The 14,495-nt window shown below is 44.7% G+C and overlaps 3 protein-coding genes and 1 long non-coding RNA gene across 4 annotated transcripts; 3 read left to right on the top strand and 1 right to left on the bottom strand.

Annotated features, from left to right (window-relative positions):
• The first annotated feature begins 820 nt into the window (after nt 1–820).
• Nucleotides 821–3,993, top strand: LOC108154096 (coiled-coil domain-containing protein 39). The gene is made up of 3 exons (XM_017284215.2): nt 821–1,176; nt 1,232–3,188; nt 3,258–3,993. Exons 1-3 carry the CDS (start codon nt 925–927, stop codon nt 3,926–3,928), a joined length of 2,880 nt encoding a protein of 959 aa, XP_017139704.1. The 5' UTR covers nt 821–924; the 3' UTR covers nt 3,929–3,993.
• A 588-nt stretch (nt 3,994–4,581) lies between these two features.
• LOC108154104 (zinc finger protein 628) lies at nt 4,582–6,907 on the top strand. Its single transcript, XM_017284227.2, has 2 exons — nt 4,582–6,211; nt 6,284–6,907. Exons 1-2 carry the CDS (start codon nt 5,110–5,112, stop codon nt 6,784–6,786), a joined length of 1,605 nt encoding a protein of 534 aa, XP_017139716.1. The 5' UTR covers nt 4,582–5,109; the 3' UTR covers nt 6,787–6,907.
• Nucleotides 6,908–6,913: 6 nt separating this feature from the next.
• LOC108154103 (RNA polymerase II-associated factor 1 homolog) lies at nt 6,914–8,866 on the bottom strand. Its single transcript, XM_017284225.2, has 3 exons — nt 8,714–8,866; nt 7,688–8,654; nt 6,914–7,626 (listed from the first exon to the last, which is right to left on the bottom strand). The coding sequence occupies exons 1-3, from the start codon at nt 8,785–8,787 to the stop codon at nt 6,988–6,990; spliced, it is 1,680 nt and encodes a 559-aa protein (XP_017139714.1). The 5' UTR covers nt 8,788–8,866; the 3' UTR covers nt 6,914–6,987.
• An 820-nt stretch (nt 8,867–9,686) lies between these two features.
• Nucleotides 9,687–10,522, top strand: LOC117187037. The gene is made up of 2 exons (XR_004471837.1): nt 9,687–9,793; nt 10,103–10,522. It is a non-coding gene; the product is annotated as an uncharacterized LOC117187037 (long non-coding RNA).
• The last annotated feature ends 3,973 nt before the right edge of the window (nt 10,523–14,495 follow it).

Below are 14,495 nucleotides of genomic sequence, written 5' to 3' on the forward strand. Positions count from 1 at the left end.
ATTGCTATATAAATAATAACAACAACAACAAGAAGGAACAACAACAACAAGAAAAATCAAACAACCAACAAGCAAAATAAATAAAAATAAAACAAAAAAATAAATGCAATTTTATTTTTAATGCACTTTCTAGGTCCCGAAGTCTCAAAGGTGAGAAGTACAGATTGAATGATATGGAATATCTTCAATATGGTCAATAGGGAATTCTCTTTTGCAGCATTCGCTTGGTCGTCTCGAGTCAAGCATCAATGTATCGTACTTGATGGAAATGACAAGCTTTTTTGGCAGACGAGAGCGTTTTAACGAAAATGTCAGTGTTTGCAGTACATAGGTGGATAATTATTGAGTTATAAATCTATAATCTAGTTATGTTAACATACAGTAATCATAATGATTCTTCGGCGGCTGGCCCAAAAAAAAAAATTATCTAGCTCTACTGAAAAAATTGTCACCCTCAACTGGTGAGATCTCCTACCATCACTCCTTCGTGGTTTACTTAGTAGAATCTAGAATCGGGAAGCAGCCTGTCTATTTCAATTTCTTGAGGTGATTGCTTTGGACCCTGGGTCTCATTCTTTGCTCAACTGTCACTCAGTTTTTGAGCAAAAAGAATTGAAAGTTAAACACAGTGGCTATTGTTGATGGATTGTTGATTTTATGTTCTTTATAGATACTATAGCAACCAAGGAAGGGCTCCACTCGAGTAATCGATCCCTTAGAATATGTCCGTTTTTCCTAACAAAAAGTTTCCCTGGGTAACAGTTCTGTGGAAACCTGGCTTCCCTTTGAAGCAAACATGGATACAAAATAGAAAATCAGAAATACAAATCAGAATAGTCTCTAGCGCCACATACAAACCGGAAATCCTAGAAGTTTTAGAATATTATATATATTACCCCCGAGCAGGCTCTATACGCAATAAAGATGAATGAAACGGACGACATGAAGACGTCATCGCTGAATGACTTCAAGATGGAGGCAATGGCCTCCATGGGGTGGACAGTGGATGCCGATATACCCATGGCTAATGCCGAAAATCTGGCCATACTGAAGGAGCTGGAGGGCATGAGGCTGCTCAAGCTGGAACTGATGCATCACATGAATACGCTGGATGAGCGGGATCAGGCGGTAGTTAGGCACACCAAGAACATTGAGGGAACCATCCAGCAGAATCTGGTAAGTAGACGGCAACAGCGCAGCAAATATAACCAAATAGTCTGCTCCCTTGCAGACGCTGTACAATTCGATGAAGAAGGACGTGGTCAGGGAGGCGCATAAGGTTCAATTGGTTATACTGGAGCACAACAAGATCAAAGAGGATATGCGCAAGACGCAGAAGGAGCTCGAAGAGTACACCGAATATGCAGAGTTCACTCAGCGCAAGATCTGCCTAAACAAACGGGAGATCGATGAGCTGACATCCCGCATCAAGAGCGCCAAGACCACGCTGCTGGAGTGGACGGAGGCCATGGAGGATGGCAACAAGGGCTACCAGTTGATCGAGAAGTACTATCTGGACGATCAGCAGAAGGCCCGAGAGCTGAACACGAAGCGCCAGCAGCTCCAGGCGGACATTGACAAGCGTCGCAAGTTGGTCGTCCAATTATACGACGAGCAGAACACCCTGGAGAAGAACCTGGAGCGGACGGCGTGCCTTTATAGGGCTGCCCACCTGGAGCGCCGTCAGATGGTGGACACCTGGAAGAACGCTGTCAACCAGATGACCCAGCGCGAGTATGACATCCAGCGCAGCGAGTCGGATTGCGACATGCTGATGGAGGAGGCGGCCGTCGTTACCCAGAAGTACAAGGAGCAGGACCAGCAGTTGGACGAGGTCATCGAAAACAATCGCCAGGTGGAGTACGCGATCGAGGGTCTGAACATCGAGACATCGGACATGAAGAACATGATCCAGCAAGTTATTGATGCGGCTATACTCAAGGATCGCGAGATCGACTCGCTGCGCAAGGAGCTGGAGAATCTGTCCAACAGGGTGCACGTGCAGCGCATGGAGAACCGGAACTTGGTCGCACAACGAGAGGCCAAGAAGCTGGAGATCGAGGGCTATTCGCTTGTCCTGGAGAAAGTAGAGGCGCGCCTGAAGTCAATCGAAAACAAGGCTCTGAATGCCGATCAGCGACTGAAGATACTCGAGGATATGATGGAGAGCGAGGAGGAGATGCTAAAGAATCTAGAAAAGGAGCAGCAAAACGTCAACGATCTACTCTTCCGCACCCAGCGACAGGTGTCAGAGCTGCGGGACGAGGAGAAGACCCTCCACATTCAGAACGAATCCCTCGCCTGCACACTGGCGGCCCTGAAGCGGAGTCAACGCCAAGTCACCCACGAGCTGCAGCGGCAGACCGAGATCCACTACAATCTGTGCTTCAAGTTTCTGGAAGTTGAGCGAAACTACGCCCTGATGACCGGCTCCCAGGAGGATCCAGAGGTGGAGGAGCGCAACCTGAAGATCCTGGCCAATTTGGAGCTCGAATTCGAGAAGCTGCAGCGCCTGATCGCCACCACGGAGGCGCAGAACAAAAAGCTCAATTACAACATGAACAACATGGTCATCCAGTACAACGCCGACGAGAAGGAGCTGGACATGGGGCGGTTCAAGATCAAGGAGGCGCAGGTCTACTGCGAGGGCACCGTGAAGCGACTTCGCATGAATCGCTTCGAGAACTCGGAGCGGATCGTCGAGTTGAATATGGTGAAAATGCGCTGCAGCGACCTGGAGATCGGCATCAACGGCTGCGACCAGGGCGCGTTTGATTTGGATAAGCATCGCCTCACCTTCCGGCGGGCCATCAAGGACCGGACCGTCGAGCTGCGCAGCCAGGAGGATGTCCTCCAGCTTAAGCGCAAACATCTCAACGAGGAACTGAGCACCATGAAGGCCGATCTCGGTGAGCGCAAGAAGCATATCGAGGCCATGCGATCGCGGTTCGAGCTCACATCTCGCCTGTTGGGCAAGAACGATGATGGTACTCTCGTGACCAGCACCCAGCTGAAGGTGGAGAATGCCCAGAACCGACAGCTGATGGCCGACGAGGGGGACGCCTTAAACAAGAAGGTACTCCAGGCCGAGCAGGAAGTGACTGCCTTGGAGAATACTTTGCGTCAATTCGATCGCTCAAACAATAAATACCGCAAGACCTTCGAGCCAACAGATGAAAACTCAAGGGGTAAGTCACCATACCGATCGATAGTATCACCTCTGATCGTCCTAATCTTCATTATCTTAATCTGGCTAGATCGGGAGCGGATCGAACAGGAGTTGCAGCTGATAGAGGAAGCCTACGCTCGCGATGTGGCGACTTTGAAGCATCTGCGTTGCAAGAAGCATCGATATGACCAGAAGTTCATGGCCTTGAAGGCCGAGGAGGATGAACTGCTCACACGCCTCGAACAGGCCAAGAACCAGCGGGCAGAGCACTCCGATGAGCTGGAAAAGCTGAACCGGGATATGGACGATCAGCGTTCGAAACTGGAACGGGCCAACCGCGAGATCCGCATGGAGCTGCGAGAGATCAACCAGCGTCCGATCAGTGACGATTTCCTGGCCAATTTCGAGCGGGACCTCAACCTGCAGGAGCTGGAGGCGCGCAACTCCAAGGGGCTGAACATGCTGGTGGACATGGCCAACAGAGATGAGAATGGCCCCGAAATCATTGACCTTATACTGCAGAAGGGTCTCAAGCTGCCCCAGCACTTGAAGCGCACCCGCAGCTGCGTATCCTGGAAGACTCCCTCGTCGTCGTCCCAGGATGCTGGCTCCTATATCAGTGTCTCCGGCAAGGGCTTCCTGGCGGGCATCAGTGCCCGTTCCTCGGTCTCCGATTTGAGTTCCCTCAAGGACGACAGCTCCAACGCCTCTGTCTCGGGTGTCAGCATTGTATCCCTCGAGTTTCCCACGCAGAAATGATTTAATTCCAATTACCTTTCTTTTGTTTTGTTTGTTTTTGAACTATGATATCATAATTACGACTATATACATTTGTTTTGGTATTATTTTCTCCGGGCCTGGGCTTCACGTGCTTGGCCATCGAACTGTTTACAAATGGACCGTCCAAACGGAACAGCAGGGAAAATGCGTTGCCAAAGTAGGCCCAAACAAGAGAGCAGCCATAAAAATAGCACCCCAACAAATCCAATGGGGCTACATAGGTACTATATTTGTTCGAGTGCCTGTACGAGTATTGGTGTCGCCTAGGGTATGCACATTTCTTACAAGCCACATCCGATGGATACTCTACTTCACGGCAAAAATCCATTCAGATCATCAGAATTGGTTTAAGAGTTCATGAATTTCTTAATAATTGATCGCCAATAAATTTAAAGGGACAAATCCATACTTGTAAAAGATAAACATCAACAATATATAGCTTAATATGGATGCTGAGAGTATTGTTCATTATAATTCAGTCTCTTCTCTAGTTATGAGGACTAAGAACGTGTGGTTATCCCCTGAACGCCTTGAGCCCCATAGCAGAGTCACTAATAGAACCATCTGTCTTAAGTTATAAATTGCGGGTGGCTTTTAAGTAATCTGACAAATCTGACATACATACGAGTATATCATATACACATTGGCCCCTTGATGCGTTACAAAGACAGCCACAAAGGCAATGAGGCCGCAACAACACAATATATCGGACAGATACTATATCTATATATACTGTCTTTCGAAATACGGTGCCCGCCGTAAAGAGAGAGGAGACAGCGAGAGTCGGATCGGAAAGAAACGGAAATGTTGGAGAGATGTGAGCATGAGTTTTCAGTGTGTTTTCGAAATTCTTTCTGTCGATTCGGCGGCGATCAGCACCGGGCATTTCATTATTTTTCATTATTTTGCCCCGCTGGCATCATCGGGGCCGTGAATCGGGCGGAGATCGCTCGCTGTGATCGGTTGGGCCTGAAAGTTTTTAAAAATTTTCCTTGCAAGTATTTTTAGAAAATATTCTGAAAGAAAAACCGATTGGGCATTCAGTGTTCGCGTTGTGGCATGGACTCCTGAGGAACCGAAAATCCCCAGAAAAAACCAAACAAAATTTGAAAGATTTGCATAAGACGCGTGTGAGTGACTGAGTGAGTGTTCGGGTCGCTATGTGCTCCACATCGGTGCTGTGTCCACTGTGCGCGGTGCCCAGTTTCGGGAGCATCGATGCACTGCAGCAGCGACTGATCAAAGCGGCCAACGGCCCCTTGGCTTGTCCCTTCTCCAACTGCAAGGAGCTGTTCCTTGGCCTGGACAAGCTGACGATTCACCTATTCACTCATACCAGTCTGATGACCGAAAGTCCTGCTGCCACAACCGCAACCACAACCACTGCCCCTGTTACCCCGCCAGCAGCCCCAACAACGGCTGCGACTCAGACGCCGACTGCGACTTCTGCACCCAAGCGCAGGGGCAAGCGATCGAAGGCAAAGGCTGTAGAGCCGGCGCCCGCGCCACCTCCACCCCCACCAGTGCCCGAGCCGCCGGCCAGCTGCGATATCTGCGAGTTCAGTTTCCGGAACAACGAGCTGCGGGACATGCATTTCCGGCTGGTGCACGAGAACGGGGATGCAGAGGAGCAGCAGAGGACGGGTCCACAGCCGGAGAAGGAGCCCCACCAGGAGCCCTACAAGTGCCACCTATGCTCGAAGACGTTCCGCATGAAGGGATCGCTCCGGGTGCACCTCAAAGTGGTGCACATGATGGGGGTGCCGTGCTCTAGCCAGAGCGGGAATGGCAGTGCCACTACCAACGGCAGTAATGCTCCCTCGCCGAAGTTAAACATTTGTGACCGCATCCGGCACAAGGAGGCGTCGGCCAGTGGCAGTGGCCCCGCCTCCAGCAGCACCAGTTCCCAGCCGTATGCCCTCAGTGGAGCCCTGAGCATGCTCCAGCAGTCGCCAGCCTCGCCGGAGCCCGCCAGCAGCACGCCCAAGGTGTGGGAGTGCGATGTGTGCACCAAGTCCTTCACAACCAAGTATTTCCTGAAGAAGCACAAGCGCCTACACACCGGGGAGATGCCATACACGTGCGAAATCTGCGCCAGGACATTTACCTTCCAGCAGTCGTACCACAAGCATTTGCTCTACCACAGCGAGGTGAAGCCGCATGTGTGTGGAGTGTGCGGACGAGCCTTCAAGGAGCTGTCCACGCTGCACAACCACCAACGCATCCACAGCGGCGAAAAACCCTTCAAGTGTGAGGTGTGCGGTGAGTACAGCTGCAGAATATTAACCTGATCCGCCAAGAGCTAAAAGAAATGTGTACCATGTTTTTTTACAGGAAAATGCTTCCGCCAGCGGGTATCCTTTCTAGTCCACACCCGCATCCATACGGGCATCATGCCCTACAAGTGTGAGCTCTGCCAGAAGACGTTCCGCTACAAGGTGTCGCAGCGCACCCACAGATGCCTCAGCGACAACCAGACACCGGAGCAGCTGATCAAGGCATTTCTCGAGGGCAACGAGTCGCCGACACAGCCCTCGCCGGCCAGTGCCGAGATTGCGGACATCAATGGCTGTGGTGTGGCGGACCCGGACCAGGAGGCGTTGCTTTCCCAGACCATCGACGACATCGTTGTGGAGCAGTGCCAGAAGCTGGGCATCTGTGGCGTTGAACCACAGCTTGCGCAGCCAGTGCCCCTGGATGTGGCCGGCATGCACTTCAATGGCAGCAGCTCGCCACTGCAGCAGCTCCAGAATCTGCGCCTCTATTCCCCGCAGCAAATGGAGATGCCCAGCTCGGATGGGGACATCTTCAAGCGCTTCCTGATGGACGCCACGTAGTCGGCCGTCCACGAGATTTTCTTTTCAATGTTACTGTTTCACTTTAGTGACTCGTCCGTCTTATTGATTTACATTTCGTTATGATTCTTGAATGCCCAACGATAAATCGGAACAGACCCGACTTGGCTGGGCTTTTACTCCTTGAATATATTTAATATTTACTCATTTATTTTTTTCTATATTTACTTTTTGAAAATATCTTCATTCCTCGTCTGAGGCGCCGCTGCCTGAACTGGAGCCGGAGCCACTGGGCGATCCACTTCTCGAACGGCTGGGCGTACGCGAGCCAGAACCGGAGCGTGAGCGAGAGTGGGATCGCGCTTTTGAGGGTGAGCGAGAGCGGGAGCCCGCCTTGGAGGGTGTGCGAGAGCGGGAGCCGGATTTGGAACGTGATCTTGAATGCGACCGCGATCTCGATCTGGCAGACCCGGCGCCGGACTTCTGGGATCCCGCTGGTGAATTAGTGCGCGATCGGGAGCCACTGGGTGAGCGTGTGCCAGACTTGGAGCGGCTGCTTGCCGGTGATCCAGAGCCAGAGGCAGATCCCGACCCCGAGCTGGAGCCGCTGCGACTGCGAGTTCTAGTCCTGGATCTAGACTGCCGGTCCCGTGCCACCTGGGCAGGAGAATCGGTGCCCCCGGCTGGCTTGGGAGTAGCAGGGGCAGCTTGTGCAGCCTTCTCTTTCTCTACAGTGGGCGCTGGGGTCGGCTCTTCATCCACATCCATTTCCTCGTCCACCTGCACCTCCCCCTCTTCCTCCTCTCCGGGAACCTCGAGTTGACGCTCGCGATATCGTTGCATACGATGCTCCACGGCCTCCAACGGGCGATGGTGGACCACCTGTGAGGAGGAGAAATTAATTATGATTGGGTCTACACGAATTATTCTAGCTAGTACTCACCAGCTTCGTATTGTTAGGCTGCTGGCCGACTTTGACGCGTCGCTTATTGAGACGGACACGTGTCTCCAGCTCATTATAGTAAATGCCATCCTGCCGCATGACAAAGAAGTAGTTCTCCTCGTAGCCCTTGGAGGCCTTCGTCTTGACATTCCAGTTGTACTCCCGGGCAATCTTGTATTCGTACTCCGCCTCCTCGTTGTACAGTTCCCCGGCAATGAAGTCGGCGCGTCGCTTCTCGAGGGTTTGCTCTGTGGGCAGGAAGTAGGCGACAAACTGTTCGCCACTCTCGTCCATCACACCACGAATCATGGCCTGGGACATCTCCTCCAGCTGGGATGGCACGTTCTTGCCTACCGGAGCAGGATCGCTGTCGAAAATTACCTGGGCGCAAGGATACTTCCAGTTGATGAAATCGGGGAAGACGGGTAGCACCTCCACGGGCACCACATTCGGCTTGGAGTAGTGCTTGGTAATATCGGCCTTTGTGTCGAGGAAGGTCTTCTCGATGGCCTTGATTTGGGCATCGCGATCCAGATAGAGCGTCTCCTCGCGCAGAGATTTCTTGACATTGTAGCCCACCTTGGCTTCGATGTTCTCGAGATTTTGCGGCTGGAAGCGGGTCTGTTCCGTGGAAATGTACTCGGACTTGCGCAACCAGGACACGGTACGGGAATGTTGGCGGGAACGCACGGAATCCGTGGGCGCCAGGGTCTCTTCCTCCAGCAGCTTCTCATCGGCAGGATCCAGCAGAGTCATGGAATCCGCCTGGTATAGCTCGCGATTGATCAGGTCCACCGTAACGCCCAGATCATGCTCCGTCAACACATCGTACTTGAAATTCCTCTCCAGGGACGTGGGATTGTACTGCACGAAACGGTGACTATCGAAGGGGTATTGCAGAAACTTCAAGTCGAAGGGTATGTCTGGCAGATTGTTGCCATATTTGACACGGCAAATGATTTCAGATCTGCAAAAAGAAACATTTTAGCTAAATGTTTTGTTTCTGCAATGGATTTTTTCACGTACTTGCGTTCCGTTTGCCGTTGCGGACGTTTATCGGCAGTGCTATTTACCACTGAATTGTTGATAGTGGGCGGCATGTTGGGTTTTCAACTCTCTTTTGTGTTAAAAATGGATAAAAAACGCATATAAACTTTAAAAAGAAAATTTTTATTGGCGATAAAATATACCGTGCAACCCTCAGAAATATACCGAAACATACCGTGCATATACTGACGAATTCAAGTTCCATATTACATATTCCTCGTTTTTGATATTCCGTGGATTATTACTAGCTATATAGAACATTTAGCCATGCCCACATAATTTTATCCGATTAATGAATCTATTTTCTAATTGACTAGTTTTTTTAACACATGCTTTTATTGCATTTTGGCTAAAAACCAGGCGCAATGTTGCTGGTATTTTAAAAATGATGCGCACATAGGCCTTTGTATACCCTATTTCCTTAATTTTATATGAAGATAAAACGTAATTTATAAAGACCTTTTCTCAAATCGATATGTTTTAGACATATTCATGTATATAATTAGTATCTTGTATATATTTGTCTCGATCCTGATACCTACGGAGCCTTGGATGACAAACATTTTCTCACTTCTATAACATCCTTTTCCCTAGGGTATGACCATTAATGTTGCCGGCAATCATTGTTGTCAACCGGTTATTTACTCGTTTTTTATTTTCCGTCGAATATTCCCAGCTTTATAGAACATTTAGCCTTGCTGAAATAATTTTATACCATTGATGAATCAGTTTTCTACTTAACTGGCTTATTTTGAATACTTGCTTGTATTGAAAATGAAAAATAGATTGCTGAAATTGACAAAATATACCATTATATACCGATATACTGTAAAAATACCGTCGGTTCAATTTTGACTTAAAAATACCGAAAAGTAAAAAAATACAAAGTATGAAAAACAGTGTGACCGTCAGAAAATACCATAATATATACCAAAACTCTGATACCCACAAAGTCACTACATATTAAATACATTTTTTTCTAATTTTCAAAAGCAACAAATGAAGGAAATTCGTGAACGTTTGAAAAAACGTGGCTCTTAATTAGTGTGTTGCTCATAAGTGAGTGAACAAAAAAGAGTTGTTCACTTAAGTGAGCAACTAGACTTGTTCCTTCCAAACTGTTCTTTTTTGTTCACTTGTTCTGTTTTGCTCACTTGTTCTTTGTTGCTCACTTGTTCTTTGGAAGTGAGCAACTGAGCAATCTAAGTGAGCAAGTCAGCAACTGAGCAATCTAAGTGAACAAGTGAGCAATATAAAAATAACTAAAAAACGTACTAAACAAGAACAAGTGAACATGTTCATCAAAATGAGTTATGTTTACCCAACACAGATGTTCTGATCCTAAAAAATATATCGTCTCGTTTTCAGGATATACCGAGAAGTATATAATATATCGCAAATACTCACCCAGTAGAAAAGTGCAAGAGTGCGATAGTATCGATATCGATACTTACGCGGAATTTAGATTTTGAATTAAATTTTAAATCGAGCTGCAAAATATTGTTATATAAATCAATCTGTTTAAATCAATTCGATTCGGTTATTTCAATGCTGGCACATTTCAAATGAGTTAAATCAAATCGATTTTTAATCTAATGCTATATAATAAGTAGGTTCAAAATTCAAGAATGAATACATTTTTCAGCGCTGTCAATGATAGGATGATGGGACTTTTGGAATTTATTCAACATTTGGGCATCTGTTATCTGTTCGTTATGTATCATCCTAGTCAAAAGTGGACTAAAAACGCAACAATAATCTTTTAATAAACCATATAAATTGCAATAATTAGCAGATCATTTGTTTATTTTTTTCCACAATGCCGTGACGCCCTTTTTTTTTAGTGACAAAAATGCCTCGATTCTTGGCAAAGGTTTTTATTTGGATAGGACTTTGCGTGGCCTTTCTTCCTGCTGGACTTCCTGTCAACACTGGAATCTTTCGCCGCCAGAATACCATGATGAAAAATCCTAACTACATCAGTACGAACAGGTTTTTCGATGATTTAGCGGATCTTGTGGACATGGGACCATTGCCACCTCCGCATCCAGGATTTCGGACTGATGAGTAGCAATTTTCCCTGTTAGCCTTTTACATTATAGCCCATATATCATAATGATCTGTGAAACGGCAAAAGTAAATAGTGCCAACCCGACAGATTCCTAAAGCAAATAAACACAAAAGATCGCTAACTAATTGAATTATCGAAAAATATTATTTATTTATTTTTTGTGGAACAAAATATTTCTGTCACCTATTTCTTCGTGTATCCACAACCATTTAAATTTTTTCTTTGCACATTCCCATCGTAAAGCGCGCGATTGAAAATTGTTTTGAAATAAATGTAAAACTAATTTCATATATACATACATACATACATATATACATATGTATAAATATTTATTTTTGTATATATATTTTTTTTCTTAGATCGTAAACTATTTAAATATATCATTATTTTAGTTCAAATCACTTTTTTATATGTGATAAATACCTATACATTCAAATAAGTTGGAGGCACAAAATAAAACAGAAACCCAGAACAAAATATTTTTATATAAAACAATCTGTTCAAATCAATTTGATTTGGTTATTTCGATGCTGGCACAATTAAAATAAGTTAAATCAATTCGATTTGCAATCTTATGCTGTATAATAAGTAGGTTTGAAATTCATTTTTACAGTGCTGTCAATGATAGGATGGTGGGACTTCTGGAATATATTCAACACTTGGGCACCTGTTATCTGTGGGTTATGCTTGGTCCAAGTCGAAAGTACTTTGAAACCTCAACAATAAACTCTTAATAAACCATATAAAAAGCAATGATTAGCAGATAATTTATTTATTTTTTCCTCAATGCCGTGTCGGTCATATTTTTTTTAGTGACAAAAATGCCTCGATTCTTGTCAAAGGCTTTTATTTGGATAGTACTTTGCGTAGCCTTTCTTCCTGCTGGACTTTCTGACGACAGTGGAATCTTTCGCCGCCAGAGCACCATGATGAAAAATCCTAACTACATTAGTACGAACAAGTTCTTCGATGAGTTAGTTGATCTTTTGGACATGGGACCATTGCCACCTCCGCATCCAGGATTTCTGATTGATACTGGGGACAACGTTGATAAGGGGACCACTCTTTAACGGAGTGGTAACAATTTTCCCTGTTGGCCTTTTACATTATAGCCCATATATCATAATGATCTGTGAAACGGCAAAAGTAAATAGTGCCAGCCCGACAGATTCCCAAAGCAAATAAACACAAAAGATCGCAAAATAATTGAATTAGCGACAAATAATATTTATTTATTTTTTGTGGAAAAAATATGATTGTCACCTGTTTCTTTGCGTGTCTGTAATGGGTATCACCTACATACATACATACACATGTGTATGGGTACTGCGAAAAAGTTCCCTCCTGGCGGGTTCAATAACAAGGTTAAGCATATCTGAAGGCGAGCGCAGAGAAATATTGTATCTGTGCGATTTTAAAAATTTATTTACATCGAATATTAACGCTGACAAAATAATCGTCACAAGGAATTAGCAATGGCTTGTTGATTGATAGCATATCTGAAGCAAAAAATTAAGAAATCAACAAAACAGAAATCAAAAGGGAATTTGTCATCGATGAGCATAGATCTGAGAGGTGAAGGCTGGGGGATTGAAAGAAAGAAGAAGGAGAAATATGTTTTTCGTTAAATGACATGGGTAGAAAAATGTGTATTTAACCTTAAATGATATAATTTCTAATAGTATGCTTTTGAAATGTTTATGCAGATGCCGAGGGAGACGTATTGAATAAGTAAATTGAGAAATACAAAGTATGAAAGCTCAAAACCTGTACCAGAATGTCAGGAGTTCATAAATCTTTGTATATAGTTTCTGTCGTACGTGTCTATATCTAGAGTATTAAATGTTATATGTACTGATTATATTGATTCTCTAATAAACGTGAGTGTGATTTTTGTACATCCCCCTTAAATCCCATGTACGATTTTTCCCCTAGTTCGCTTGAAATTATTATAATTTTTCATTGATGGATAACATGATTATTCCAAGCAATTAAATTCAGCTCTCTTTCATATCAGAAAGGCAGGGAGAGAAGTTTATTCAAATATATCTAGAACAATGGGATACTTGGGCTTGATTATTTATAGTTTGTTTGGTCTGATTGCCTACGTCATCAAATTGTGTTTATTTCTCCTTTAGCCCGTGGAAACGTGACCCGTTTTATCTCTTGTGTTTTGTTTTTCGGCGTAATTAATAATTACTGTCAATTAGTAATTATTGTTTAATCAATATGTCACATGATGGTCAAGACACTGAAAGTCAAAATGCAAAAAAACCGAACCAGTTAAGGTTGAGTTTTTCGAAGATCAACCGTTCAATCAAATTAGTCAAAGTAACTAATCAAAGCAGATCCTAAAAAGTTGCAAATCAATCGGGCATGCGCAGCGTGCTGCCAATATAAAATATAAGAAAATTTCCATGCTCGTTACCAATCCACGAACCCCAGACTTGCTTCGTGATATGACGACGATCCCGACGATCGGCGTTCTTCGGTTCTCCAGATCGCAGTCTCTACAGATCTCAATCCAGATCGAGTGGCGCGCGCTCGACTTCAGTTTCAGAAACGGTTTAAATTTTGCAACAAGCGCTAAATTTGTTGAGCAAACAACAACGGGCTTTACGCGTATTCGCAGGTTCACCCCGAGCGCCGTTCTTTTCGATCCGCGTTTATTAACATACATATTTGCTTAATATATATACTAAATACACAAGCCAGCTGGGCGACATGCCCGTGTCGGTGTGTGAGTGGAAACTACTAGAGTTTTTGGCACTTCAAGTGAAGTGTGAAGAGAGGCCACGGATCTGCCATGAGTTCAGTATCCGTTTAATGTTCACAGCGAACGGTAGCAGGAGTGAATCCCCCTCATCAACTATCAGTAGTGCCCGCATATCCTACCCAAATAATGATTACCAGAATAGGAAACTCCTTCTGACTGGATATCAGTGATCTGGAATAGGTAAGCTTGCTGTGCCTTCAATTGTTTTGAAAGTGCATAATCGTTTTAATTAAGTGCATTAAATTTTTCCATACAAATTTAAGCAAAATTAACACAATTACATATTAATTAATTAAACTTTCGTGTGTGAACAGTAAATTTATTATACATTTATGAAGGTCGAAATTTCAAGTGTTTTCGGGACTGATAAATAATTTATTGTCCTGCTAAAAGTTATACTGTTAGCGGAGGAAAGTTTTAAATATTTCTCCTGAAGTTTATTGAATAGGATACATACATTGAATGATTTATTGATTTTAGTAGTTTACATGAAGTTAAGGAATCATTTGAAGTGTTATATTCCTAGGCTTGCAAGGTGTAAAAAAACTGTTTCCATTGAAATATCATGTGTAGTCCCGTATAGTAGTACCTCTTCTTGTAAATATTAAGTAGTTTGTACAATGTAATATCATTTTAACGATACTACTTAGACCGCCTGCTGAACAATATGAATCACTGATCTACAAGTAACTGTTCCCGTAAACCTGCACTTTACTTGATCTATTGCCACAATAAATCGCTGATTTAAGGCTTCTTAAATATAGATGCGGCACAAGTGTAATTAATTATGCATCAAAAATTTATAAATAACTGTGGGAAATTACAGGGTTCTGTCGAAACCGACCTGGAAATTCTCCTGAATAATGCATAGTGGAAAGTGAAGTGTGAATCTCTGGTTTAGTTATTGTTTCAAC

Source organism: Drosophila miranda, chromosome 2 (assembly GCF_003369915.1).
Source record: "Drosophila miranda strain MSH22 chromosome 2, D.miranda_PacBio2.1, whole genome shotgun sequence".
Classification (NCBI taxonomy): Eukaryota; Metazoa; Arthropoda; class Insecta; order Diptera; family Drosophilidae; genus Drosophila; species Drosophila miranda.